Genomic DNA, 27,677 nt, shown 5'->3' on the forward strand with positions numbered 1-27,677 from the left:
TTCGGGAGAAAATTTGTCCCGGGAGGTTTTCGGGAGAGGCCCTGAATTTCGGGAGTCTCCCGGAAAATCCGGGAGGGTTGGCAAGTATGACTAAGGGAAACAAACCCAATCGACCCAAAAAGTGTCTTGGGACCATGACACAGTTACTAACAAAAACCGAGGTCTGAGTTTAGTTTAACCGCTGAGTAACAACATTTTAAAGTGCTTATAAATGTCTCCTGATGTTTTAAGCACAAATACTGAGATTTAAGTCACAATGTTGTGGGCTCTTTCGGTGGCCTTTTTTTCCAGGATGGATTACTTAGTCCTTCAAGCAGCCCGGGTCTCGACGGGACAGTCGATGTATCAACAAGACCAAGGAGGTAGAGGTGATCAAAGCTGGGATAGAATCAGTCCCAGTGAAGCACTGCAATGTTCAAAGATTAGTGGGGCTCTTTTTCCAATCAGTCTGCATCTCTGGTCTCATCTTCACGCCTCTAGCTTCCTATCTTCCCTTGTCACATTTTTCTGATCCTAGTTTCTGGTGGCCTCGACTGCCTCTCTCCAAATGGACTTCATCGTTTTGATCATGCGGTCCAATCGGTTTTTGACTGAGGACCGACACTGCAATGCTAAGTGACTCTTGTCAGCCTTGATATAAGTCTGTGTTCCCGTCATCTGTTATGTCAGCTCTTTAAAAATGGATTTCATTAATTGTGTATGACTCACATGCACTTCTTTTTAATTAGGTGACAAAGCAGCATTTGAGCCAAATAAAGCACAAACCTTGGTGCATGTTGACGCTTCCTCCACTCTTCTGAAATGTCGGAGTGATGGGTTGCTTCAGTTTCACCTGTAAACAAAATAATAGAAATGTAAGAGGCCTCACTTTAAACCAGTCCTGAAACTATTCGCCTTGCTGTGGGGTTGCGGAGTCACGAGGGTGTGACGTGTTGTGCCGTAAAGCACAAAAAATGGGGCTCCCCCGGGCAGCTATTGTTGCTTTTTTGTAATGGGGCCCCTGAAATTTTACAAGAAAAGATCGCAACAGCGCTACTTGTAATAATTCCGAGGTTGCTATTTCATTAAGACAGAGCTATTCAACTACATAAAGAGGAGGGCCGCAGTTTCAAGAACCCAAGAACTCAGGGGTCGGACATCGAAGTTTCTTCAGAAAGTGCCTCCGCAGGTTATATTCCTTTGAGACTGCGTTTTAATTGCGAAGTAAACACATTGGCGTTCACGCCGCAATGTCAATAAATTCATTATTCTCGCTAAATTAAAATTAATTATTAGTCTTGCTACTCCTTTCCAGCGTGTGCAACCAGACAAATAGTTAACAGCACGAAGAAGCGGAAGCTCCAGAAGTTTTGTTGAGGATTGATGTTCCTTCTTTTTAATTTTTGCAATTTAGATTTTTTTCAGGGTCGATAGTGCCATTTTTGGTACTATCAAAGAGGACCAATCGGTCAGGAACGAAGGATGTCATCGAGCAGTGACTAAGTTTGTGGACAAAGGCTTGCAACAGTTTGCAAGCACACAAAATGGGGCTCCCACGGGCAGCTTTTTTGTAATGTACCTATTGTTGGGTCCCCTGAAATTGTCCTATCCTCCTCCCAATGTGATGCCCAAACAAAATAATACCACATGTTGGTGACAACTTGAGTAAAATTGGCAAAATAACCCAATTTGGGGCCAAAGAAAGTTGTAAGTTGGAGAAAACTGGAGTCACAACAGTGACAGCACAGGGGGAGCCGCCATTAAAAGAAATTCGGGGCCCCATTTTTTTTTTTTTTTTTTTTTTTTTTTTAATCACATATAGATACACACGGGACAAAGGCTTTAAAGGTCCTATTGAAATTGCTTTGTTTATTAATATTCTTCGTCTTCGATTGCGTTTATTAAAGTTAAATTAAAGTCTCAACGAAAGTCAGACACACTAGATGTGGTGAAATTATCCTCTGCATTTGACCCATCTCCATGTTCACCCCTTGGGAGGTGAGGGGAGCAGTGAGCAGCAGCAGTGGTCGCGCTAGGGAATCATTTGGTGATTTAACCCCCAATTCCAACCCTTGATGCTGAGTGCCAAGCAGGGAGGCAATGGGTCCCGTTTTTATAGTCTTTGGTATAACTCGGCCGGGGTTTGAACTCACAACCTACCGATCTCAGGGCGAGCACTCTAACCCGAGTTGTAGGGTGTCCCCAGCTAAATGACAGATAGTTCATAGTAATGGACTCTTGTTGGGGAAAGTTGGTTCCATACGAACACTCTCAGTTCCATGAACATTGTTACCTTTTAAGAATTTGAAATGTCAGAGTTGGGGGGGGGGAATTTCATTTTGTTAGACCAGTGTTTTTCAACCACTGTGCCGCGACACACTAGTGTGCCGTGAGATACTGTCTGGTGTGCCGTATGGAGATTATCTAGTTTCACCTATTTGGGTTAAAAATATTTTTTGCAAACAAGTAATTATAGTCTGCAAATGATGTGTTGTTGTTGAGTGTCGGTGCTGTCTAGAGTTCGGCAGAGTAACTGTGTAATACTCTTCCATATCAGTAGGTGGCAGCCGGTAGCTAATTGCTTTGTAGATGTCGGAAACAGCGGGAGGCAGTGTGCAGGTAAAAAGGTGTCTATGCTTAAACCAAAAATAAACAAAAGGTGAGTGCCCCTAAGAAAAGTAATTGAAGCTCAGGGAAGACTATGCAGAACGAAACTAAAACTGAACTGGCTACAAAGTAAACAAAAACAGAATGCTGGACGACAGCAAAGACTTACTGTGGAGCAACATGACAATCAACAATCTCCCCACAAAAAAGGATAAAAACAACTAAAATCTTCTTGATTGCTAAAACAAAGTAGATGTGGGAAATATTGCTCAAAGGAAAACATGAAACTGCTACAGGAAAATACCAAAAAAAAGAGAAAAAGCCATTAAAATAGGAGCGCAAGACAAGAAGTAAAACACTACACATAGGAAAACAGCAATAAACTCCAAATAAGTCAGGGGGTGATGTGACAGTACACCTACTTTGAGACAAGAGCTGTATTGATGCATGCTTGGTTATGGTTTAAATTCATATCCAACAATTGCGACAACGACTTTTTACTGTCAACTGAGTTTAGTTTTTTAAATGATGTCTGCTGGTAGTGTGCCTCCGGATTTTTTCAACGCAAAAAATGTGCCTTGGCTCAAAAATGGTTGAAAAACACTGTGTTAGACTATGTTCCACAGTCAGGAAATATGTTGACTTTAAATATGTTCAGTTGTATTGATCATGTAAAGATGGAGTTTGGCAATGTCTGCACTTTTCCTTTGGCCAAGTTATTGTCTTGTTGCCACTCTGTTAAAACAGTATTTTATCCTGTGTAGAAAAGTCCCCATTAGAGTCTATATTATGGTGTTTATCAACCATCATTATTGTATTTGTTCCCTGTCTTTTCCCCCTTATTTTGTACATGGTACGCAACTTAAAAGAAATGTTAAAAAGCCAGACAGAGGGCATGTTTCCTGTTTGTGTTTATTTTAATTAACATTTAAACTAGGCATGTTTTCTCTTTTTTGATGGAAAGTTGTACATTATGTTATAAATGTATATATATGTAATGATTTAGGTCAGGGGTCGGCAACCTTTACCAGTTAAAGAGCCATTTTGACCAGTTTCACAAATTATAGAAAACAATGGGAGCCGCAACATTTTTTTGAAATTTTAAATGAAATAACACTGCATACAAAGTTTTTTTTTTTGCTTTGTGCTATGTATAACCTCAGACACGCTGCCCACACTTTTATGTGGAATTTGAAAGCTGGTGCGGCACGCGGGTTTTTAATGAATGGCGCTTGTCAGCGTCATGCGCGTCGTGATGATGCAGCATATAGCGCCCACTACAGCCAACGTGGCTGATCAGCCACACGTTGTATGGGGCCTCCGCTTGCCCACGTAGGTGACAGCAAGGCATACTTGGTCAACAACCACACAGGTCACACTGACGGTGGCGGTATAAAAAAACAAAAAACTTTAACACTCTTACTAATAATGCGCCACACTGTGAACCCACACCAAACAAGAATGACAAACAAATTTCGGGAGAACATCTGCACCGTAACACAACATAAACACAACAGGACAAATACCCAGAATCCCATGCAGCCCTAACTCTTCCGGGATAATACACCCCCCGCTACCAAACCCCGCCCACCTCAACCGACGCACAGAGGGGGGGGGGGGGTATGGTGGTAGCAGGGGTGTATAATGTAGCCCGGAAGAGTCAGGGCTGCATGGGATTCTGGGTGTTTGTTCTGTTGTGTTTATGTTGTGTTAAGGTGCAGATGTTCTCCCGAAATGTGTTTGTCATTCTTGTTTGGTTTTGGTTCAAAGTGTGGCGCATTATTAGTAAGAGTGTTAAAGTTGTTTTATATGACCACCGTCAGTGTAACCTGTGTGGCTGTTGACCAAGTATGCCTTGCTGTCACTCACGTGTGCAAGCAGAAGATGCATACAAGAAAAGGCTGGGCTGGCACACTATTTGTACAAATTGTAGAGGGAGCTAAATGCTGTACCATCATGGCACGCCCTTATTATAGCCGTAAGGGTGAAAATCGGTGAATATTAAGCCCGGGAGTTTTCTGCGAGAGGCACTGAAATCCGGAAGTCTCACGGGAAAATTGGGGGGTTCAGCAAGCTAGCTGCTGAGCCGCATCAGAGTGATCAAAGAGCCGACCCCTGATTTAGGTAAATTGGCCCTAGTGTGTGAATGTGAGTGTGAATGTTGTCTGTCTATCTGTGTTGGCCCTGTGATGAGGTGGCGACTTGTCTTGACTATTCATGCGTTCGTTACGTCTCGTCTCGATTACTGTAACGTATTATTTTCGGGTCTCCCTATGTCTAGCATTAAAAGATTACAGTTGGTACAAAATGCGGCTGCTGGACTTTTGACAAGAACAAGAAAGTTTGATTATATTACGCCTATACTGGCTCACCTGCACTGGCTTCCTGTGCACTTAAGATGTGACTTTAAGGTTTTACTGCCTTCGTATAAAATACTACACGGTCTAGCTCCAACCTATCTTGCCGATTGTATTGTACCATATGTCGCGGCAAGAAATCTGCGTTCAAAGAACTCCGGCTTATTAGTGATTCCCAGAGCCCAAAAAAAGTCTGCGGGCTATAGAGCGTTTTCTATTCGGGCTCCAGTACTATGGAATGCCCTCCCGGTAACAGTTAGAGATGCCAGCTCAGTAGAAGCATTTAAGTCCCATCTTAAAACTCATTTGTTTACTCTAGCCTTTAAATAGACCCCCCTTTTAGACCAGTTGATCTGCCGTTTCTTTTCTTTTCTCCTCTGCCCCCTTCTCCCTTGTGGAGGGGGGGGGGGGGGGGGGGGGCACAGGCATATTTGCCAACCCTCCCGGATTTTCCGGGAGACTCTCGAAATTCAGAGGCTTGCCCGAAAATCTCCCGGGACAAATTTTCTCCCGAAAATCTCCCGAAATTCAGGCGGACTCAGGTCCATGCGGACCTGAGTCCGCTAACCCACAATATAAACAGCGTACCTGCCCAATCACGTTATAACTGTAGAATGATCGAGGGCAAGTTCTTGGTTTCTTATGTGGGTTTATTGTTAGACAGTTTCATTAACGTCCTCCCAGCGCGGCAACAACACACAACAACAGCAGTCACGTTTTTGTCTACCGTAAAGCAGTTCGTCTGCCGTAAACAGCAATGTTGTGACACTCTTAAACAGGACAATACTGCCATCTAGTGCATTTGATGAAAGCACTTTTGTGCGTGCCACACAGCAATGCATCATCAGAGAGGGTGTTCAGCATGGTTCGAAAAATAGTGACAGAGAATAGAACAAGGATGGAAAATTCAACCCTTAACTCAACAATGAGTAGATGAGTGTTATGTGTGTGTTTATGTGTAAATAAATGAACACTGAAATTCAAGTATTTATCTTATATATATAAATATATACATACATATATATATATATATATATATATATATATATATATATATATATATATATATATATATATATATATATATATATATAAAATAAAAGAAATATATATTTATGGCTAGAATTCACTGAAAGTCAAGTATTTCTTATATATATATATATATATATATATATATATATATATATATATATATATATATGTATGTGTGGGGAAAAAAAATCACAAGACTATTTCATCTCTACAGGCCTGTTTCATGAGGGGGGTACCCTCAATCATCAGGAGATTTTAATGGGAGCATTCGCATACCATGGTTTATATAGGGCACAGAGTGGGTGGGTACAGGCTGGCCTAGGGGCGTGGTGATTGGTTCATGTGTTACCTAGGAGGTGTTTCCGTCTATGGCGGCATGTTGTTACAATTTCGCTGCGCTTGTTGAGGGATGACAGGTCTGGACGGTAGATAATAAACAGTTTCTCTTTCAAGCATAGGTTGCATCTTTTATTACCACTATGGTAAGGTGTGCTGGATGCAAGAATTTGCCATGTTATTGAATATTCAACATTATTGTCTTTGAGGTCCCAAATGTGTTTGCTGAGTTCTGTGGTATTTCGCAGGTTTTTGTTCCTGAAAGAAGCCTTGTGGTTGTTCCACCTGGTTTTGAATTCACCCTCGGTTAATCCTACATATGTGTCGGATGTGTTAATGTCCTTGCGTATTACCTTAGATTGGTAGACAACTGATGTTTGTAAGCATCCCCCGTTGAGGGGGCAATCAGGTTTTATATATATATATATATAAGAAATATAAGAAATACTTGACGAAATACTAAGTCAAGTATTTCATATATATATATATATATATATATATATATATATATATAAGAAATACTTGACGAAATACTAAGTCAAGTATTTCATATATATATATATATATATATATACATATATATATATATATATATATATATATATATATATATATATATATATATATATATATATATATATATATACACACACATATATATATATATAAGAAATACTTGACTTTCAGTGAATTCTAGCTATAAATATATATTTCTTTTATTATATATATATATATATATATATATATATATATATATATATATATATATATATATATATATGAAATACTTTACTTAGTATATCGTCAAGTATTTCTTCTATATATATATATATATATATGAAATACTTGACGAAATACTAAGTCAAATATTTCATATATATATATATATATATACATATATATATATATATGTCTTAATAAGGTTATCCAAAAAATAGTGCTCGATACCGTAGTAGAGCGCAATATATGTATGTGTGGGGAAAAAAAATCACAAGACTATTTCATCTCTACAGGCCTGTTTCATGAGGGGGGTACCCTCAATCGTCAGGAAAAAAAAATCTCCTGACGATTGAGGGTACCCCCCTCATGAAACAGGCCTGTAGAGATGAAATAGTCTTGTGATTTTTTTTCCCCACACATACATATATATATATATATATATATATGACTGAAATACTTGACTTAGTATTTCATCAAGTATTTCTTATATATATATATATATATATATATATATATATATATATATATATATATATATATATATATATATATAATAAAATAAATATATATTTATAGCTAGATTTCACTGAAAGTCAAGTATTTCTTATATATATATATATATATATATATATATATATATATGAAATACTTGACTTAGTATTTCGTCAAGTATTTCTTATATATATATGAAATACTTGAGTTGGTGAATTCTAGCTGTAAATATACCCCTCCCCTCTTAACCACGACCCCAACCACCACCACCCCCCCCGCCTCCCGAAATCGGAGGTCTCAAGGTTGGCAAGTATGGACACAGGTCCGGTAGCCATGAATGAAGTGCTGGCTGTCCAGAGTCGGGACCCGGGGTGGACCGCTCGCCTGTGTATCGGTTGGGGACATCTGCTGCTGACCCATCTCTGCTCGGGATGGTCTCCTGCTGGTCCTACTATGGACTGGACTCTCACTATTATGTTAGATCCATATGGGAATCACCAAGGACATAGTGGCATTGTCTGTTGTTGCAGTCCCGCAACCAATGGACTGTAAAGTCCCACCTTCACTTCACTGTATCATAGTTTCCATGAAAGTGCCGCACATCGACTAGCTTCTCGGAGCAACGAGCTCAAGCTCTCCCGCCGCAGCTCCAAATGGCCCATAAACCTTTTGGAATAATGTGCGGAGGTCCTGCAGTGTAAGCTCTTTTCAAAAGGATGCCAGAACTCTGCCTGATCCCAAATGGCTCTCGATGGCACTTTTTCTTTTTAAAGTCTCCACTTTTGCAATTCTTACCCTTAAGACTTGTACAGGCCTCACAAAGCCTGAGAGGATTTCCCTGACAAATCCCCCGGAAACAGGCGCGCTTCAAAAGGTGCTCTGACGCAAAAGAATAAAGACGCCTACATCAAGGTAGCGACATCTGCTTTAAAGAGGCTGCAATCACTCTGTTTTCTCTTTTGTGTGACCGCAGTCACAATCGGGGATTGCTCACAGTCAGACAAAGGGGTACAGTACCGTCATATCTCATAGGAACAATTACTGAACTCACCTGACTCCTGCACTCAGCACTAGTACTGCAATCATCTTTTGTACGAATTGAAGCTCTCACACAAGTCATACAAACAAAGAACGATCTTTAGGTGTGCCCAGGCCTTGCACATATTTCCTAATGTGAGTATGATACATAATACTTCAAAAGGATATTACTGGACTCCTCTGTCTCCTGCTAGTCCACACTAGCACTGCTCTTTGTTTTTGTTTTCGTCCTGTCCAGCTACTCGGGCAAATCATATTGTTGATGTAGATCAGGGGTGCTCATTACGTCGATCGCGATCTACCGGTCGATCTCGGAGGGTGTGTCAGTCGATCACCAGCCAGGCATTAAAAAAATAGTCCTAAAAATGAGCGATCATAAATCTTCACTATGACGTCACTTTCGTCACTTGATTGACATTCACGGCACCCGAGGGTCTTCTGAGATGACGCTGGCTTTTGCCAGCTCATTAAAATTACCGACTGGAAGGCGAGAAACACTTTATTTCAACAGACTCTGGCGCCGTACCTGTCGTCAAAACTCCAAAGACCGACTGCACAGTTGCACAATAAAAGCTCTGCTTCATCCTGCCTGCGCTACCAAAATAAGAGTCTCAGAAAGCTGGCGTGCACAAGCTAGCAAGCTACGGAGTTTGCCGACAATGTATTTCTTGTAAAGTGTATACAAAGGAGTACGGAAGCTGGACAAATAAGATGCCAAAAACCAACCACTTTCATGTGGTATTGGACAGAAAGGAGGACTTTTTTTCTCCTCCATTCGAAAATGCGGACGTTATCATCACCACTGTCTGATTCCAATCAATGCAAGTCATCACAATCAGGTAATACACCAACTTATATTCTTGTCTTCATGAAAGAAAGGAATCTATATGTGTTAAACATGCTTGTATTATCTTTAACCACCTTTAAGTTGTTAGCAATATTAACTATATGTGTTAAACATGCTTGTATTATCTTTAACCACCTTTAAGTTGTTAACAATATTAACTATATGTGTTAAACATGCTTGTATTATCTTTAACCACCTTTAAGTTGTTAACAATATTAACTATATGTGTTAAACATGCTTGTTTTATCTTTAACCACCTTTAAGTTGTTAACAATATTAACTATTTGTGTTAAACATGCTTGTATTATTTTTAACCACCTTTAACTTGTTAACAATATTAACTATATGTGTTAAACATACTTGCATTATCTTTAAACACCTTTAACTTGTTAACAATATTAACTACATGTATTAAACATACTTGTATTATCATTAAACACCTTTAATGTATTAACAATATTAACTATATGTGTTAAACATGCTTGCATGATCATTAAACACCTTTAACTTGTTAACAAAAACATATATTTCATAAATAAGTAAATATAAATTATATATATGAATGAGGTAGATCCCCACGACTTGATCAATTGAAAAGTAGCTCGCCTGCAGAAAACGTGTGAGCACCCCTGATGTAGATGCCCATATCGGCTGTACAGATTTACTTTACAAAAGAGAAGTGTGGGATACTTCTCTTATTGCCTTATTTGTATTTGACTTTAATAAATGGATTTATGTTATTATTTGGTGCAGCTGGGCCGGAGCAGGAGGGGATGGAAAGAGAAAAATAAGGAAGACAGAGGGGGAAATTGCGGGGACAAGAGGGGGATGAGACAAAGAGACAAAAACAACAACAACAGAACAGCATCAACGAATAGGATATGTACAAATATGATAGTAAAAGTCATAGCAAAGAAGCATTTAGTGAGATAAATATTTATACCACAGAAACGACAATGAACACTATTACACTACAAATGGAGCAGTACAAATACCAATAGAAAAAGCACTATTGATCATGAATAATAACAAATATTTACCTCTATTATTAACAATACAATTGTGTCAAATGCAACAATACATATATGTAATTATAATTTGAATTGCAAATTGAAAGCAGATAAATGGAGGGGAAGAAAGAGAAGCAAACTGTATTAACCTTGTAGATTGTTATAGTAACAATAGGTTAAGCTGCTCTACAGCCAGCATTAATACTGCAATCATACTAGGCTCAGGCCCACCTCTTCCACATTTGGGTAAAGATTGTGACGCTCACACTAGGAAAACAAACACTTTGCTATGTTACTCATTGGTAATAAAATATTAGAATCAGTTATGATTTTGTATGATTTTTCACCTTTTGTGTAAGGGGCGCCGGAAGTTGGCAGACCCGTCAGCGCTCCTGTTCTGTCTCCCTGTAATGCTTGTCTGCTCTTGAATGGGATTGTGTGTCATGTCTGTGTAATCATGTTTTGTTTTAGTCATGTTTTGTTTAGTTATTGGACTCTTTAGTTTCTGGCTTTTCACTCCCTTGTCTTGTTTCCATGATTGCCCATTAGTTTCACCTGTTCCACGTTTGGACTCATTGTGCACTCTTGTTTGTCACCATAGCAACCCATTAGTTTTCACCTGTCACGCCACGCACCTGTTTCACGTTTTGAGTCACGCACCTGTTTTCGTTAATCATGTCTGTAGTATTTAAGTTCATTGTTTTCAGTTTGTCTTTCTGGTGACATCCCGCATTTTTGCTTCTCCACACTCTCCACACACCCTTAAGACCCTTGCTGCTCTTTTTTCATGCCGGTTTCTTGTCCAAGTAAGTTTTCTTTATTCATGCCATAGTTTGTTTAATTGTTCATAGTTTCTGCCTTTGTGCAAGTTTTGTGTTTATAGTCAAGTTTTGTACTTCCGCCCCTGTGCGCGCCTTTTGTTTGATCCTTTTTTTTTGTAGTTATAGTGTTTAAATAAATCATGTACTCCCCTTCATGCCACGTATGGTCCAAATCTTTTGCACCTTGGGAAACAAACCACGCCACAGACCCAGTCGTGACATTGTGCTGAAAATCTTAATGTCCCCCTCGGGGATTAATAAAGTATTTCTGATTCTAATTCTGTATACCGTCAGTGGCTTAATTGGGGAACCTAATTTATTTATTTAGAGAATTAAAACATTTCTTCACACTTTATTTATGTAAAACGATTTTTCTACTTTTTTAATCAAATTAGAATTTAATTTGGTGCATTTTTTGTACTAAAACATGTTTAAAGGAAAGTCATATTTTTTTTGTTCAAATTAACCGACTTAGCATATTTAAAACATAAGATAAAAATAAACTCCGCCCAGGGTTTGAACTACCTTTCAAGACCATTACTAGTGCTTCGTGCCTCCGGAAACAGTAAGAATGTCTGGGGTAATTTGCTATTAGAGTGGTACCTTAACTTATGAGCTCAATTGGTTCCCGACCGAGCTCGTAACTCAAAACATTCATACCTCAAATCAGCTCCGCCCATTGAAATCAATTTAGTCCCTGCTTGGCCCCCACAAACACCACAATTTTAACATGTAGCATGCCTTTTAAAAAGAAAAACAAACTTTTAGATAGGAAATGGTCTTTGAAAAACAATACAACAGCATATAGTACAAACAACTACAGTAGTTTTTTTGAAAGAATGTAATAATATTGTTCAGCATTTACCTTGGAGAGCAGACTTGCGTTGCTGTTTCTCCGTCGTGTAACAATAGGAACTAGGGAATCATTGTTTATGTTGCGCATGAATGTGATTGAGTGACTGACTCAAGGTTGGAGTTGACAGCAAGTTTTGTGTACTAAAGAGAACTCAGCAGGCACAAGACATTGCAACAACGTTGAGAACTTGTTGAATTAGCTCCTGGCGATGAGCAACTCAAACTTAAAGGGGAACTGCACTTTTTTGGGAATTTTGCTTATCTTTCACAATCATTATAAATGACATGACGACGAACTGATTTTTTTTTAATGCATTCTAAATAATAAATAAACGTAAATAAAAGTCCGCCATTGGTAGCTCCTCTATTTCGACCATAAAATCCAATAAATAACCATTCAAAAAGCGCCATCAAAACTCCATTTACATTTCGTGACTTGAATATTAATGAAGTATTAGTGATATTGTTATTAAAAGAGCTAACGCAAACAAACTATTTATAGCAGCGTGTGTCCCTATGTTTACATCATCGAGTGGTCTGCTGCTTCCTCGCTTCCTTGCTCCCTGTAAGTTTATTGTAGATCATAAATCATGCATCTCACCTGTTCAGAAGACGTCTGAGTAGGTATTCCGACAAGTTGGTACATTTAGGACTCGAAATTAGCCGGAAGGACACAAAAAGACGATTGGCTCCCCTTCCTCCCCATCCCGTTTCTTTTGCAAGGATTATGAGTAATTTTTCATTTAAATGGGAATATATGAACATTCTAGCAGTCGGCATTCAAAATGACAGCAGACCTTGTACAGTAAGTGATGTTTCATTATGTTTGTTGGCTCTCATAAAGTCTGCAGTGAGTAATAATCAGTGATGGAAAAAAAAGCAAACATTGTGATGTTTTTTTTTTTATTAATGCGCTGCGTATGCTTAAAATGATCAACATACATAAATATTAATGTTATTATAAATGTCCCCGTGACTACATTACCGCCGGATAGTTGAACCTCGGATTCAGGAGGAACAGTGTGGTTTTCGTCCTGGTCATGGAACTGTGGACCAGCTCTATACTCTCGGCAGGGTTCTTGAGGGTGCATGGGAGTTTGCCCAACCAGTCTACATGTGCTTTGTGGACTTGGAGAAGGCATTTGACCGTGTCCCTCGGGAGGTCCTGTGGGGAGTGCTCAGAGAGTATGGGGTTTCAGACTGTCTGATTGTGGCTGTCCGCTCCCTGTACGATCAGTGTCAGAGCTTGGTCCGCATTGCCGGCAGTAAGTCGGACACGTTTCCAGTGAGGGTTGGACTCCGCCAAGGCTGCCCTTTGTCACCGATTCTGTTCATAACTTTTATGGACAGAATTTCTAGGCGCAGTCAAGGCGTTGAGGGGATCTGGTTTGGTGGCTGCAGGATTAGGTCTCTGCTTTTTGCAGATGATGTGGTCCTGATGGCTTCATCTGGCCAGGATCTTCAGCTCTCACTGGATCGGTTCGCAGCCGAGTGTGAAGCGACTGGGATGAGAATCAGCACCTCCAAGTCCGAGTCCATGGTTCTCGCCCGGAAAAGGGTGGAGTGCCATCTCCGGGTTGGGGAGGAGACCCTGCCCCAAGTGGAGGAGTTCAAGTACCTAGGAGTCTTGTTCACGAGTGAGGGAAAAGTGGATCGTGAGATCGACAGGCGGATTGGTGCGGCATCTTCAGTAATGCGGACGCTGTATCGATCCGTTGTGGTGAAGAAGGAGCTGACCGGTCGATCTACGGTCCCATCCTTACCTATGGTCATGAGCTTTGGGTTATGACCGAAAGGACAAGATCACGGGTACAGGCGGCCGAAATGAGTTTCCTCCGCCGGGTGGCGGGGCTCTCCCTTAGAGATAGGGTGAGAAGCTCTGCCATCCGGGGGGAGCTCAAAGTAAAGCCACTGCTCCTCCACATCGAGAGGAGCCAGATGAGGTGGTTCGGGCATCTGGTCAGGATGCCACCCGAACGCCTCCCTCGGGAGGTGTTTAGGGCACGTCCAACCGATAGGAGGCCACGGGGAAGACCCAGGACACGTTGGGAAGACTATGTCTCCCGGCTGGCCTGGGAACGCCTCGGGATCCCCCGGGAGGAGCTGGACGAAGTGGCTGGGGAGAGGAAAGTCTGGGCTTCCCTGCTTAGGCTGCTGCCCCCACGACCCGACCTCGGATAAGCGGAAGAAGATGGATGGATGGATGGATGGACTACATTACATTGTGTATATAAAACCTCAATGGAGGTGTTTGGATGTTTTTTTAAGGGGTTTGTAGGCAGAATTGCATGGCTCCCATAGGCTCCATTGTAAGCAAACCTTTGATCGCATGTATTTAATATTTAGAATGCAAAAAAATTCAAATAACATCCATCCGTCTTTCATAATGATTTTGAACAATAGGCAAAACTCCAAAAATAGTGCAGTTCCCCTTTGACCTTGGAACAACATGCTTTTTGACAACGTTTAATCAATGATGGTTTCTGACATTGTTCTGACCATTGAATTTTGGTCATTCCCCGACCAAAATTCTACAACACAAATACAACGTTGAAACAACATACTTTTTGACAACCTATAATCAATGTCAGGTTGTGGTGTTAATTTGACCGTTAAAATCTGGCCATTTCCCAACCAACAACGTGGATCCAAAGTTAGACATCAACATTGTCTCAATTTACAAATACAACTGTTTTGCAACATTGTTTCGAAGTCAGTTTTAAAGGATATGTTTGTATGTATAATCAACGTTGTATCAATGTCCTGTAACGGATGGGTATGCTTAATCGTCCAGTTTGTATAGTGAGAAGACAGAACCAACTGAAGAATTGGCTCCTTCCCTTTTTTTATGGATAAAACATTTGTTGTTTGGATGTTTGTTGTCTCTGCTTGCATGGGGTGGAGGCTGGCTCCTGCTTCGTGTGCTGCAGTCGAACTAACTGTGCTGCGGTCAGACTGGCGGTGCTGCGATCAAACGGTCTTGTCACTCAGGGTTTGTTTCTCTGATTTGGTGGATGTCGACCACTCCTTTTTCTCTGCGCTTCTCGCTTTCTCCATTAAGATGGTTGTAAGTTGTAACTCAAATCTATACTCGCAACTTAAAGCATACCAAAAAGCTGAGAGGCAGCTTGTATCACAAAATACTCGTAAGCAAGGGCACCTGTAAGTCGAGGTACAACTCTATATTCTTGTTAGTGACAGAGCAGTAAGGGGTTAAGATCACGTTCATGGTAAAATTTCATATGAAATTCAAATGTCATTAATTAATTGACATTTTACATGCCCTTCTTCTAATGCCACAAACAGGCCTATGCACAGCACGTGATCTGCATATAGGGTGGGACGGCCCGGGTCAAAGGTTTTGAATCTTACCTGAGTTGGAGAGTGAAGCGTAGACATTTGGCTTTGGTTCAGAGGACCCTCCACCATCATTACTCGTTTCTGGACTGGGAGCCATCCAGTTTTCACGGGAGCCAGAAAACTGACCTTAGACTGTTCCTTCTTGGGCGTCTGCGTGATATGAACCCTTTCCAAACTCCCTCTGCGCTCAACAGGGACAAAGAACTCACTTTGAAGGGACTCTTGGCTGCCCATTGAGCTGGCCCACTGGCTCCCGCACGAAGACGAGACCCCGCTGAAGGAGGGACTCCTGTACGGTCTCCAGGTTCGTCCACTTGCTTCTCTATCAAGGTTAGGCGTGACGGTGGTCCGACCGCTCGAAGCTGGAGTTTTATCGTGGTCAGTCTGCATTCTGTGATGGTGCTGGAGCCAGTCGTCCAGTTGTCCGCCTTCAATGGCACTTCGAGGCCGTGGGCGAGGACGCGAACGACAGGACAATCTCTCCCCCTCGGAGCTAAGAGTCTCAGAGTGGGACTCATCTCTGGATCTCCCCCAGCCTGTCGGCAGGTAAGCAGCTGGCCTCCGGAGAGTCATGCCTCAGGCAGCTCGGGTAACTGCTCTAAGGTCTCCAGTTTCAGGCCGTGGTGAAGGACCACGCTCTGCAAAACTACTTTTGACAAGCGAGGTTCTATTGGGCGCTGTCTCCAGTCAAGGCGTGTGAGGGATGCTCGGGCAAACAAAGAAGCTAGTGAGCACAAGGGCTGATCATACAAGGGAGGAGGACATGAGGATGCAAGGAGGGGGGTAGACTGGGTAAAAACACTTGTTGATTTATCCAAACATTATTCTTCATCGTCAGAATGTTTTGTTGCGGGACAATCAGGTCACCAGGGATGGCTCTCAATGATCACAGCGCCAATTATATTTTCATAAATGTTATGCATGACTTTCATACAGCAAAATCCGTTCCTTGTTTTGCATGATCCCCCATCCCAGTGATCTTGTGATCCGCGGGTGATGATGAGCCTCGTCTGTCCCGAAGCCTTCATCTGGGCCATGTGATTGCCTGCAAAGTCAACTTGTAAGTTGCAGACATCCACATGATGCGTCTCCATACATGTTTTGTTTTAGCTTCAATCTGGAGGCAAGATTCATAAAACCACCCAAATTAACTTTCTGTTGTGTGAGTTTCCCAGTGGACTGAATGACTTAAAATATGGCGGCTCAACATGAATATGAGACTTCGCCAATACGCGGAATAAAAGCAATTTTTCCATGGAATGTTTGTGTGGCTTCAGCAGCGCCCTCTGGTGTTTTAATTCTCATTATAGTCACCGTGACAGCCAAAAGAAATTAAGACATTAGTGCTGTGTCTGGTTTTGAAGGTTTTTTTTAATTATAATCCATAAAGTTTTATTAGAAATAGTGCCTCTCATTGTGCCAATAAATATATAACAAAACAGTGGACTGGATATAAATACCAAGTGATGTATTCAAAGTGTATGTTTTGTAATCAACATAGTTTACTGCTTTAATTAATCTCCTCTCATATACTAACTCCTGTAAAGATGTTTCCTATGCATGTTTTGTTGTTTTTGTTGCAGCAGTGCATAAAGCTTGTATCTTGTTTTATGAGGGAATATAAAAAGCACCAAAAAAAACATTAGCCATCTGGGGGTGTGGGCAGGGGAGGTGCATAATTGAGAGAGTCCTCAAAGTATTAGATTATAATATGTACATAAACAACAGAAAAACACCCCTATGGCGCTATACAGTCGTCCTTTGCCCCCTCACGCCTCGAGGTTTGCGGCTTCAATCTCTCGCAGATTTTTTTTTTTTTCATATTCAACATATTTTTGGCATAAGTTAAGCATTTTCTAGTATAAATATGTCGAAAGGAACTACGAATATCAATAGTACAGTCGTATTGGCCACTCGATGAGACAAACCCAGTCAGAGCGCGATGTTCAGTATCGTGGTCACTGATTGGGTCAGCCTCAGGCAGCATTACTATGTTGGAATAAACTAGTTAATAAACTAACCATTACTAATGTGTTTTTTTTAATTATTTTGAAAAGTGGGATTTACTTAGTTGTGTGAATGCATTCACACACATATGATTTTCTACACCAAAATGCATCTATTTTCTCCAGATTTTTCCACATTTTTCACCCGATTCAAACTGTTCCAACTTAAAACTGTTCAGCCTATTCGGGAATCGCAGGTTTTCCCTTGATAAATTCCAAAAATTTCCAGATTTCTGGGACATTTTTCCCATTCAAAATGAATTGGCCATTTTTCCAACTTCCAACATTTCCACATGTTTCAACCGATTCAAATCATTCCACCTTCAACGTATTCCACTCATCCTGGTAATTCAAACTACTCTATTTCCAAGTTCAAAATGTGTCACGTTCAAACACTGAGGACATCTATTAAACAAGACAAAAGGCAAGGAATCAAACAGAGACAGAATTCAATTTGGACTCAATATTGAGGAGAGACATGGCCACTGCACTCTCTGAACAGTCCTGCACCACGCTCTGACGAAGAAGGTTTTCGTCTCCTCATTTATTCAGATGTTCAATGTTCACGCACCAACACATGTCACAGCAGGAATAGGAAGTATGTAAAACAGTCATTGTTTTCGGTCTCATTGAAGTCCAAGAAGAGGATGTCTCGGGCTGGGCTCTTCCTGGATCCAGCTGGGGCAGGTGTTGGAGGACAATGGATAACCCCTCCCGTCTCCTGACCACGGCAACTTCAAGAGGGCAGCGGGTCGTAAATAGCGTTGACCTCGGTTACCAAATAGTTGGAAGAGAGTTTGTGAAATACTTCAGAGAGAGTTCGTTTAACACTTCAAAGAGAGTTCCTCTGGAAGTTGAGCAGATCCTGCCATCTGTCCGTGTTGAAATCACAGTGGAGTTTTACGAGCCTTCTTCCTCTTGTTAGGCCTCGAAAGACAGCATTCATAATACGTTTCTTTTGTGATAACTTACAATTATTCCAACAAAATGATTCCAGGATTTTCTACAATTCCTGGTTTTCCAAAGCCCTATTTCCAACCTTTTTCGTTTGACTACTCCTTTTCCTTTTTTCATCCCATTTCAACTGTTCCACCGTCAAAACATTTTCCTTAGTCAGGACAAAAACCTAGTTGGTTTAGGAACTAGAAACATTCCCGGTTTTCCCGAAATTCCAGGAATGCCATAATACAATTTCTCAATTAAGAAACTGTTACTACTTCAACATTTCTAGACCGATTTAAACAATTCCAACACGAACTAATTCAGCTCATTCAGGACATTCATGCTCCTAATAATTTTTTTAAAAATCCTGCTTTTCCCAAAATTCTCAAATTTCCAGGATGTTCCCACTGAAATGAATGGGACATTTTTCCGAGTTGCACAATCCCCACATTTTTCAACCTGTTCAAACCATTCCAACATCAACACATTCCACTCATCCTGGACATTCAAACTAACACTTTCCCAAGTTCCAAACCAAATTCCTGGAAATTCAAACTTTTCAACATTCTAACTATTCTTACATTCATACTAGATTCTGTCAGCATTCCAGTTCAACTTCAGCATTGGAGCATTCACACATTGCCTCATCTAGTTTAGTAATGATTTTGTACTTAGGATAGGAAAGTGTTAAGAACTGGTCAAGGGGGTGACTACGGGATGCAGAGACGGGAGGCAAGTTTGAATAACAAAAGGGAATACATTTAATGAGTCCAAAAAGTGTAACAAAAAGCGATGGGGCAGAAGTGCACACCATGAATACTTAAATGAAACAGGTTCCTCAGTGGTCGGCAGGGGGAGAAGCCAGGGCACACTTAGGGTAAAGTCCTTGTTGTAGTGATGGGTCCGGCAACACCGATGCATCGGCGCATGCGTCGAGCTCATAGAGCAAAACCCTGTGTCGGTGCGCGTACCGCTTTTAGAAAGTCACGTGACCGATCATGAGCTGTTTTGGTCACGTGACCGATACGCGAACTGTGTCGCACTGACGCCTCCTCTGTGCCCTGTGAGCGGCTCTTTTCTACAGCCGGAGAAATAATAACTAAGAGAAATCGTCTAAAATGTAATACGTCGGAAAAACTTTTTTTTTTTTTTTTTATAAAAATGTGTGAAAAAATTTAATTAAAAAAATTCCCAGTCCACAATCATCCACAACACATTCTCTTAGATTTCCATGTTATGATACATGTTCACATTATTTATTGACTGTATCTAAAAAAGATACAAATATATTTTTATTTAAATGAAGATATGAAAAAATCCTAAATGAAATACAATGATTTGGTTTATATTATTGTATATACTAGGGCAGGGGTCACCAACGCGGTGCCTGCGGTCACCAGGTAGCCCGTAAGGACCAGATCAGTCGCCCGCTGGCCTGTTCTAAGAATAGCTCAAAGAGCAGCACTTACCAGTGAGCTGCCTCTATTTTTTTAAATTGTATTTATTTACTAGCAAGCTGGTCTCGCTTTGCTCGACATTTTTAATTCTAAAAGAGACAAAACTCAAATAGAATTTGAAAATCCAAAAAATATTTTAAAGACTTGGAATACATGGTAGAAAATGGATGGATGGATGGGTTTTCACTTGTTTAAATAAATTCATTTATTTTTTACTTTGCTTCTTATTACTTTTAGATATACAATTTTAGAGAAAAAATACAACCTTCAAAATTATTTTAGGATTTTTAAACAAATATACCTTTTTACCTTTTAAATTTCTTCCTCTTCTTTCCTGACAATTTAAATCAATGTTCAAGTAAATTTATTTATTTTTTATTATAAAGAATAATACATATTTTAGCTTCTGGTTTTTCGACGAAGAATATTTGTGAAATATTTCTTCAAACTTACTATGATTAAAATTCAAAAAAATGATTCTGGCAAATCTAGAAAATCTGTAGAATCAAATTTAAATCTTGTTTCAAAGTATTTTGAATTTCTTTTAAAATTTTTGTTCTGGAAAATCTAGAAGAAATACTGATTTGTCTTTGTTAGAAATATAGCTTGGTCCAATTTGTTAAATATTCTAACAAAGTGCAGATTGGATTTTAACCAATTTAAAACATGTCATCAAAATTCTAAAATGTATCTTAATCAGAAAAAATTACTAATAATCTTTTTAAATTTTTTCAAAAAGATTCAAATTAGCTAGTTTTTCTCTTCTTTTTGTCGGTTGAATTTTGAATTTTAAAGAGTCGAAATTGAAGATAAACTATGTTTCAAAATGTTATTTTAATTTTTTTCGTGTGTTCTCTTTTAAACCGTTCAATTAAGTGTTTTTTTTTATTTATCATTTATTCTCTACAAAAAACCTTCCATAAAAGGAAAAAAAAATGTACGACGGAATGACAGATAGACATACCCATTTTTTTATATATATAAATTTATTTATTTAGCTATTCTTGTTTAAATCACACTTACGTGTAACTTACAAATGACAATATATTTATTTATTTAAGTGTGTATCAAACTGGTAGCCCTTCGCATTAATCAGTCCCCAAGAAGTAGTTTTTGGTTTCAAAAAGGTTGGTGACCCCTGTACTAGGGCATAAAATCAGTGTCAGTTGAGTCGGTCCATAGGTTGCCTGTAGGGATTTTTAATGTCCAGCAGATGTCAGTATTTAGTGACACAGTATCGACACAGTATCAATACAGTTTTGCAATGTGTCGAAACGCTTCATGACGCCTCATCAACCCATCACTAGTGCACACCATGAATACTTAAATGAAACAGGTTCCTCAGTGGTCGGCAGGGGGAGAAGCCAGGGCACACTAAACACAGGGTAAAGTCCTTGTTGCCTCAAGGAGGCTAGGAAACAAACACAACAACGTTAGGAATTACAGGACTAAGGAAAAACAACATACCAGGACTGACGAGGCGAAGCAGGCGCGTGCATGTGGAAGGTGCAGGATAAATTAACCGACAAGAGCCAGCTGTGGGAGGCGAGCTTAAATAGTCCTCGGTAGAAATAGGTTGCAGGTGTGCCTTAGTGTCCGCCCCTCGCTGGAGACTAATGAGCTGAGGAAACACATCACAACACAAGAGAAGGCAGGGAAATAAAAACACAACAGGAAAGATGTTTCTCAAATTAAATGCAGCTACAAAATTATGCCCAGTAACAAGCGGCAAACAGAAACTAAGCAGGAAAAGTAATAGATTAGTTTTACGATACAGGGGCTATACTTTGATTACAAATTGATTATTTATACAACTTTATTATTATTATTGTGTATTATCATTATGTATCATGTTAATATATTGCATACTATTATTGTATATTCTAAATGTATTACATGTAAATATTAACATTATGTCTAGCAGGCTCCTCCTTTGGCTACTGAGTTATCAGTATTGCATCATTTGTGGTTTTTGGAAACATATACACTGATGAGAACTGTAGCTGCCTGCTATCCATCCATCCATCCATCTTCTTCCGCTTATCCGAGGTCGGGTCGCGGGGGCAGCAGCCTAAGCAGGGAAGCCCAGCCTTCCCTCTCCCCAGCCACTTCGTCCAGCTCCTCCCGGGGGATCCCGAGGCGTTCCCAGGCCAGCTGGGAGACATAGTCTTCCCAACGTGTCCTGGGTCTTCCCCGTGGCCTCCTACCGGTTGGACGTGCCCTAAACACCTCCCGAGGGAGGCGATCGGGTGGCATCCTAACCAGATGCCCGAACCACCTCATCTGGCTCCTCTCGATATGGAGGAGCAGCGGCTTTACTTTGAGCTCCCCCCGGATGGCAGAGCTTCTCACCCTATCTCTAAGGGAGAGCCCCGCCACTCGGCGGAGGAAACTCATTTCGGCCGCTTGTACCCGTGATCTTGTCCTTTCGGTCATAACCTAAAGCTCATGACCATAGGTGAGGATGGGAACGTAGATCGACCGGTAAATTGAGAGCTTTGCCTTCCGGCTCAGCTCCTTCTTCACCACAACGGATCGATACAGCGTCCGTATTACTGAAGATGCCGCACCGATCCGCCTGTCGATCTCACAATCCACTCTTCCCTCACTCGTGAACAAGACTCCGAGGTACTTGAACTCCTCCACTTGGGGCAGGGTCTCCTCCCCAACCCGGAGATGGCACTCCACCCTTTTCCGGGCGAGAACCATGGACTCGGACTTGGAGGTGCTGATTCTCATCCCAATCGCTTCACACTCGGCTGCGAACCGATCCAGTGAGAGCTGAAGATCTTGGCCAGATGAAGCCATCAGGACCACATCATCTGCAAAAAGCAGAGACCTAATCCTGCAGCCACCAAACCGGATCCCCTCAACGCCTTGACTGCGCCTAGAAATTCTGTCCATAAAAGTTATGAACAGAATTGGTGACAAAGGGCAGCCTTGGCGGAGTCCAACCCTCACTGCTGCCTGCTAAATGATAAAATTAAAGAAAAAGTCCCTACTTGGCAAGCAGGCATCGTTGATTTCATGTTTGTGGCTTCTGAAACCACAGAATATTCAGACGCTTTGGCCCCAGTCGCCAAAAACTTGCAGCTCAAAGACATGTGTCTTATCTATGGTTGACAGATGTGTTTGTCGTATTGTGTGGATATTATTGTCTTTCCTGATTTTTGTTCATCTGCTTGTTACTTTCTGGTTACTTAATCTCTGCTATACGGTTCCTATCGGAATCACAATCAGCTTTATTGGCCAAGTATGTTTAACACACAAGAAATTTGACTTGGTAGACTTAGCGCTCTTGTTCAATGTAAAAAAATAAATATTAACGATTAACTAAAATGATAAACAAGTACCTAAATAAATAATATGTGCGAGGCTAATAAATAATATTGCAGTGGTGAATAGAACACAGCAAAAAGATGATGAAGTGAGCATGAGTTAGTACATTCACAGTGATAGAATAGTTTGAGTTATTAAAGACTGTTCATCAGATTGATAGCCTCAGGGAAGAAACTGTTCTTAGACGGGTTGTTTTGGCATACAGTGATTTGTAACGCCTGCCAGAAAAGAGGACTTTGAACAGTTTGTGACCAGAATGTGAGGGGTCTGCAGGGATACTACCAGCCTGTTTCCTGATCCTCGACCAGTGGTACAAGTCATTGACGCAAAGGATCTTTTCTGCAGTCCTGATTGTCTGTGTCTGTCCATCTTGGTTGCAGATCCAAACCAGACATTAGCCTTCTGTTGAAGTCTACAAAACATTATTTATTATTTTCTTATTACTACATCACATTCGAGCTAGCTTAGCGCTGTGGCTAGCATAGCTTTTCCTCTCCTCCTCTGTGTGTGTCTGCGCCAACCCAGTTAACACATGACATTAAAAAAATGCGAGCTAATAGTTTATCCATGGTTAATTAGAACTAAACGCAGAACTGACGTTGAGAAAACATTAGCATTAATGCCGCATTTTAGAAACGCCTGTATTACTTTATTTAAATAATCGTTAATTGGACATTTGTCCATCGATTCAGGCTCGTCGACGTTCTTTATTTTTTTTAATTTATTTTTTTGTCCTGTCCATCTTCTCAGGCAAATCATATTGTTGAAGTAGATGCCCATATCGGCTGTACACATTTACTTTACAAAAGAGAAGTGTGGGATACTTCTCTTGTTGCCTTATTTGTATTTGACTTTATTAAATGGATTTATATTATTATTTGGTGCAGCCGGGCCGGAGCAGGAGGGGATAGAAAGAGAAAAAAAGGTAGACAGAGGGGGAAATCGCAGGGACAACAGGGGGATAAGACAAAGAGACAACAACAACAACAGCAACAAACACAACAATAACAACAGAACAGCATCAGTGAATAGGATATGTGCAAATATCCATACTTGCCAACCTTGAGACCTCCGATTTCGGGAGGTTGGGGGAGGGGTGGGGTGGGCGTGGTCGGGGTGGGACGGGGGCGTGGTTGGGGCGTGGCTAAAAGGGGAGGAGTATATTTACAGCTAGAATTCACCAAGTGAAGTATTTCATATATATATATATATATATATATATATATATAAGAAATAATTGACGTTCAGTGAATTCTAGCTATATATATATATATATATATATATATATATATATATATATATATATATATATATATATATATTATTATTATTATATTATTTTATATATATATATATATATATATATATATATATATATATATATATATATATATATATATACATATATAAAATAAATACTTGAATTTCAGTGTTAATTTATTTACACATATACACACACATAACACTCATCTACTCATTGTTGAGTTAAGGGTTGAATTGTGCATCCTTGTTCTATTCTCTGGCACTATTTTTCGAACCATGCTGAACACCCTCTCTGATGATGCATTGCTGTGTGGCACGCACAAAAGTGCTTTCATCAAATGCACTAGATGGCAGTATTGTCCTGTTTAAGAGTGTCACAACATTGCTGTTTACGGCAGACGGACTGCTTTACTGTATACAAAAAAGTGACTGCTGTTGTTGTGTGTTGTTGCCACGCTGGGAGGACGTAAATGAAACTGCCTAACAATAAACCCACATAAGAAACCAAGAACTCGCCCTCCATCATTCTATAGTTATAACGTGATTGGGCAGGTACGCTTTTTTATATTGTGGAGGACCTGAGTCCGCCTGAATTTCGGGAGATTTTCGGGAGAAAATTTGTCCCGGGAGGTTTTCGGGAGAGGCGCTGAATTTCGGGAGTCTCCCGGAAAATCCGGGAGGGTTGGCAAGTATGGCATTATCACATGTATTAACCTTGTAGATTGTTATAGTACCAATAGGTTAAGCTTTGTCAGTGTGCCATGTGTTACCCAGTTTCCCCTTGGGGAACATCGTTAATATATAATTGATGAAACTTGCTTGTCGAAGTGTGATGCATCGGAGAGTCAAGCATTTTTCCCACTTCTATCGTATTTGGGGTATGGTAAGATTTTGCTAAACAAAATGATGTCCAAAAAAAATATGCCTCGCAACAAGTGAAAACATCCACAAAAAATTATTAAATAATTTGTTGATGTTGTGTATTGAAACAACATTGTTAGAAAATACTGGTTAAATTATTATTTACTATCTGTTTATATTCTTTTATTTTATTTCTGATTATTATTATTATTATTATCTATTTTTTCTTTATTTAATTGATTTATCTGTAAATATTATTATTATGTTTTCTTGCTGTTTCTTTCTTCTTTTTTTTAGGTGGGGGTGGGGGGCGGCGGGCATCTTTGGGATATAAACAAAAAATATTTTGACATTTAGGGCAGACAACAGATATATGATGTATGTAAATATGATGTAATGGATAGGAATGTCTGATGCTGGATGTCAATAAAAACATTAAATGAAAAAAAAAACAATAACAAAAAAAACTCACAGTAAGTAAAATAAACAAAAATGTAACTTAAAAAAATATACATAATACATTTTTATACATGATTAAATTTAAAATCTCACTAAGTCACCTTTGAAAGAATAATTCCAGTCAAAAGTTTTTATTTGACCATAATTTCATGCTACTTTTGTGTTAAACAAATGCTTTGCTGGTAGCCTAAATCAGTGTTTTTCAACCTTTTTTGAGCCATGGCACATTTTTTTCATTGAAAAAATCCCGAGGCACACCACTAGCAGAAAACATTAAAAAAAATTAAACTCAGCAGCCGATATTGACAGTAAAAAGTTGTTCTCGCAATTGTTGGATATGAATTCAAACCATAACCAAGCATGCATCACTATAGCTCTTGTCTCAAAGTAGGTGTACTGTCATGACCTGTCACATCACGCCGTGACTTATTTTGAGTTTTTTGGTGTCTTCCTGTGTCTAGTGTTTTAGTTCTTGTCTTGCTCTCCTAGTTTGTTGTTCATTTTCATGCCATGTACGGATGTACTTTGTGGACGCCGTCTGCTGCTCCACACGCTGTAAGTCTTTGCTGTCGTCCAGCATTCTGTTTTTGTTTACTTTGCAGCCAGTTCAGTTTAAGTTTCATTTTGCATAGCCATCCCTAAGATTGAATGCCTTTTCTTAGCAGGACTTGCCTTTTGTTTATTTTTGGTTTAAACATTAGATACCTTTTTACGCTGCCTCCCGCATATTGTGATCACGACAAACCATGTTCCCGGCATCTACAAAGCAATTAGCCACCTGCTGCCACCTACTGATATGGAAGAGTATTAAATGGTTACTCTGCCGATCTCTGGACAGCACCGACACTCAACAACGGCACATTTGCGGATTATAATCACTGGTTTGCAAAAAATATTTTCAACCCAATTAGGTGAAATTACATCATCTACCAAAGCACACCAGACAATATCTCACGGTACACTAGTGTGCCGCGGCACAGTGGTTGAAAAACACTGGCCTATATAAAGGTGCTTTCAAGGAAACATTAAAAAATAAAAATAAAATAAAAATAAAATACTGGTTTGTTAAACGCAAATATATTATGTTTTTACCTTGTTGATGCATTTCCCTGAGGCCTCAAAACATGTAGCAGTGCCCCTGTATGCCACACAGGAATTGTGCTATTATCATGTTACTGTAAAAAATGTGTGTAAAAATGTTGCAGTTCAAACGTTTAAAATGTAATGGTGTTTAAAAAATAAAATATCTCGCTATATTTTAATCTATGACGCCCTCCGGGTGGGAAAAGTTAGTCCCTTTGGTCCTCCTGCTGGAGTTTCCTGTCATCGGTCGGTAAAACACACAAAAATGTAACTTAAAAAAATATATATAATACATTTTTATACATGATTAAATTAAAAATCTCACTAAGTCACCTTTGAAAGAATAATTTCACTCAAAAAGTTTCAGAAATGTAGCAAAAATGTATTGATTGATTTATTTATTTTTTGACCATAATATCATGCTACTTTTGTGTTAAACAAAGCCTAAATAAATGTGTTTTCAAGGAAACATAAAAAAAATAAAAAAAAATAAAAAAAATAAATTAAATACTGGTTTGTTAAACGCAAATATATAATGTATTTACCTTGTTGATACATTTCCCTGAGGCCTCAAAACATGTAGCAGCGCCCCTGTACGCCACACAGGAATTGTGCTATTATCAAGTTACTGTAAAAAATGTGTATATTTAAAAACGTTTAAAATGTTGTAATGGTGTTTAAAAAATAAAATATCCCGCTATATTTTAATCTATGACGCCCTACGGGTGGGAAAAGTTAGTCCCTTTGGTCCCCCTGCTGGAGTTTCCTGTCATCAGTCGGTAAAACACACAAAAATGTAACTTAAAAAAAACA

The 27,677-nt window shown here is 39.7% G+C and overlaps 1 protein-coding gene across 2 annotated transcripts in view; it reads right to left on the reverse strand.

Moving 5' to 3' along the window:
- lg39h10orf90 (linkage group 39 C10orf90 homolog) overlaps positions 1-21,740 on the reverse strand; it is a 71,618-nt gene extending 49,878 nt beyond the window's left edge. The window contains exons 1-2 of one of the 2 annotated variants that reach the window (XM_061931819.2): positions 21,327-21,740; positions 766-832 (exon numbers count right to left, since the gene is read on the reverse strand). In XM_061931819.2, coding sequence (XP_061787803.1) covers positions 766-775 — 10 coding nt within the window. In that variant the 5' untranslated portion in view covers positions 776-832; positions 21,327-21,740. Of the gene's footprint in view, positions 1-765; positions 833-15,466; positions 15,541-21,326 lie in introns of those variants that run through there. The other variant, XM_061931818.2, reaches the window with a different exon arrangement.
- Between the last annotated feature and the right edge of the window lie 5,937 nt (positions 21,741-27,677).

The sequence above is a fragment of the Nerophis lumbriciformis genome, linkage group LG39 (genome assembly GCF_033978685.3).
Source record: "Nerophis lumbriciformis linkage group LG39, RoL_Nlum_v2.1, whole genome shotgun sequence".
Classification (NCBI taxonomy): domain Eukaryota; kingdom Metazoa; phylum Chordata; class Actinopteri; order Syngnathiformes; family Syngnathidae; genus Nerophis; species Nerophis lumbriciformis.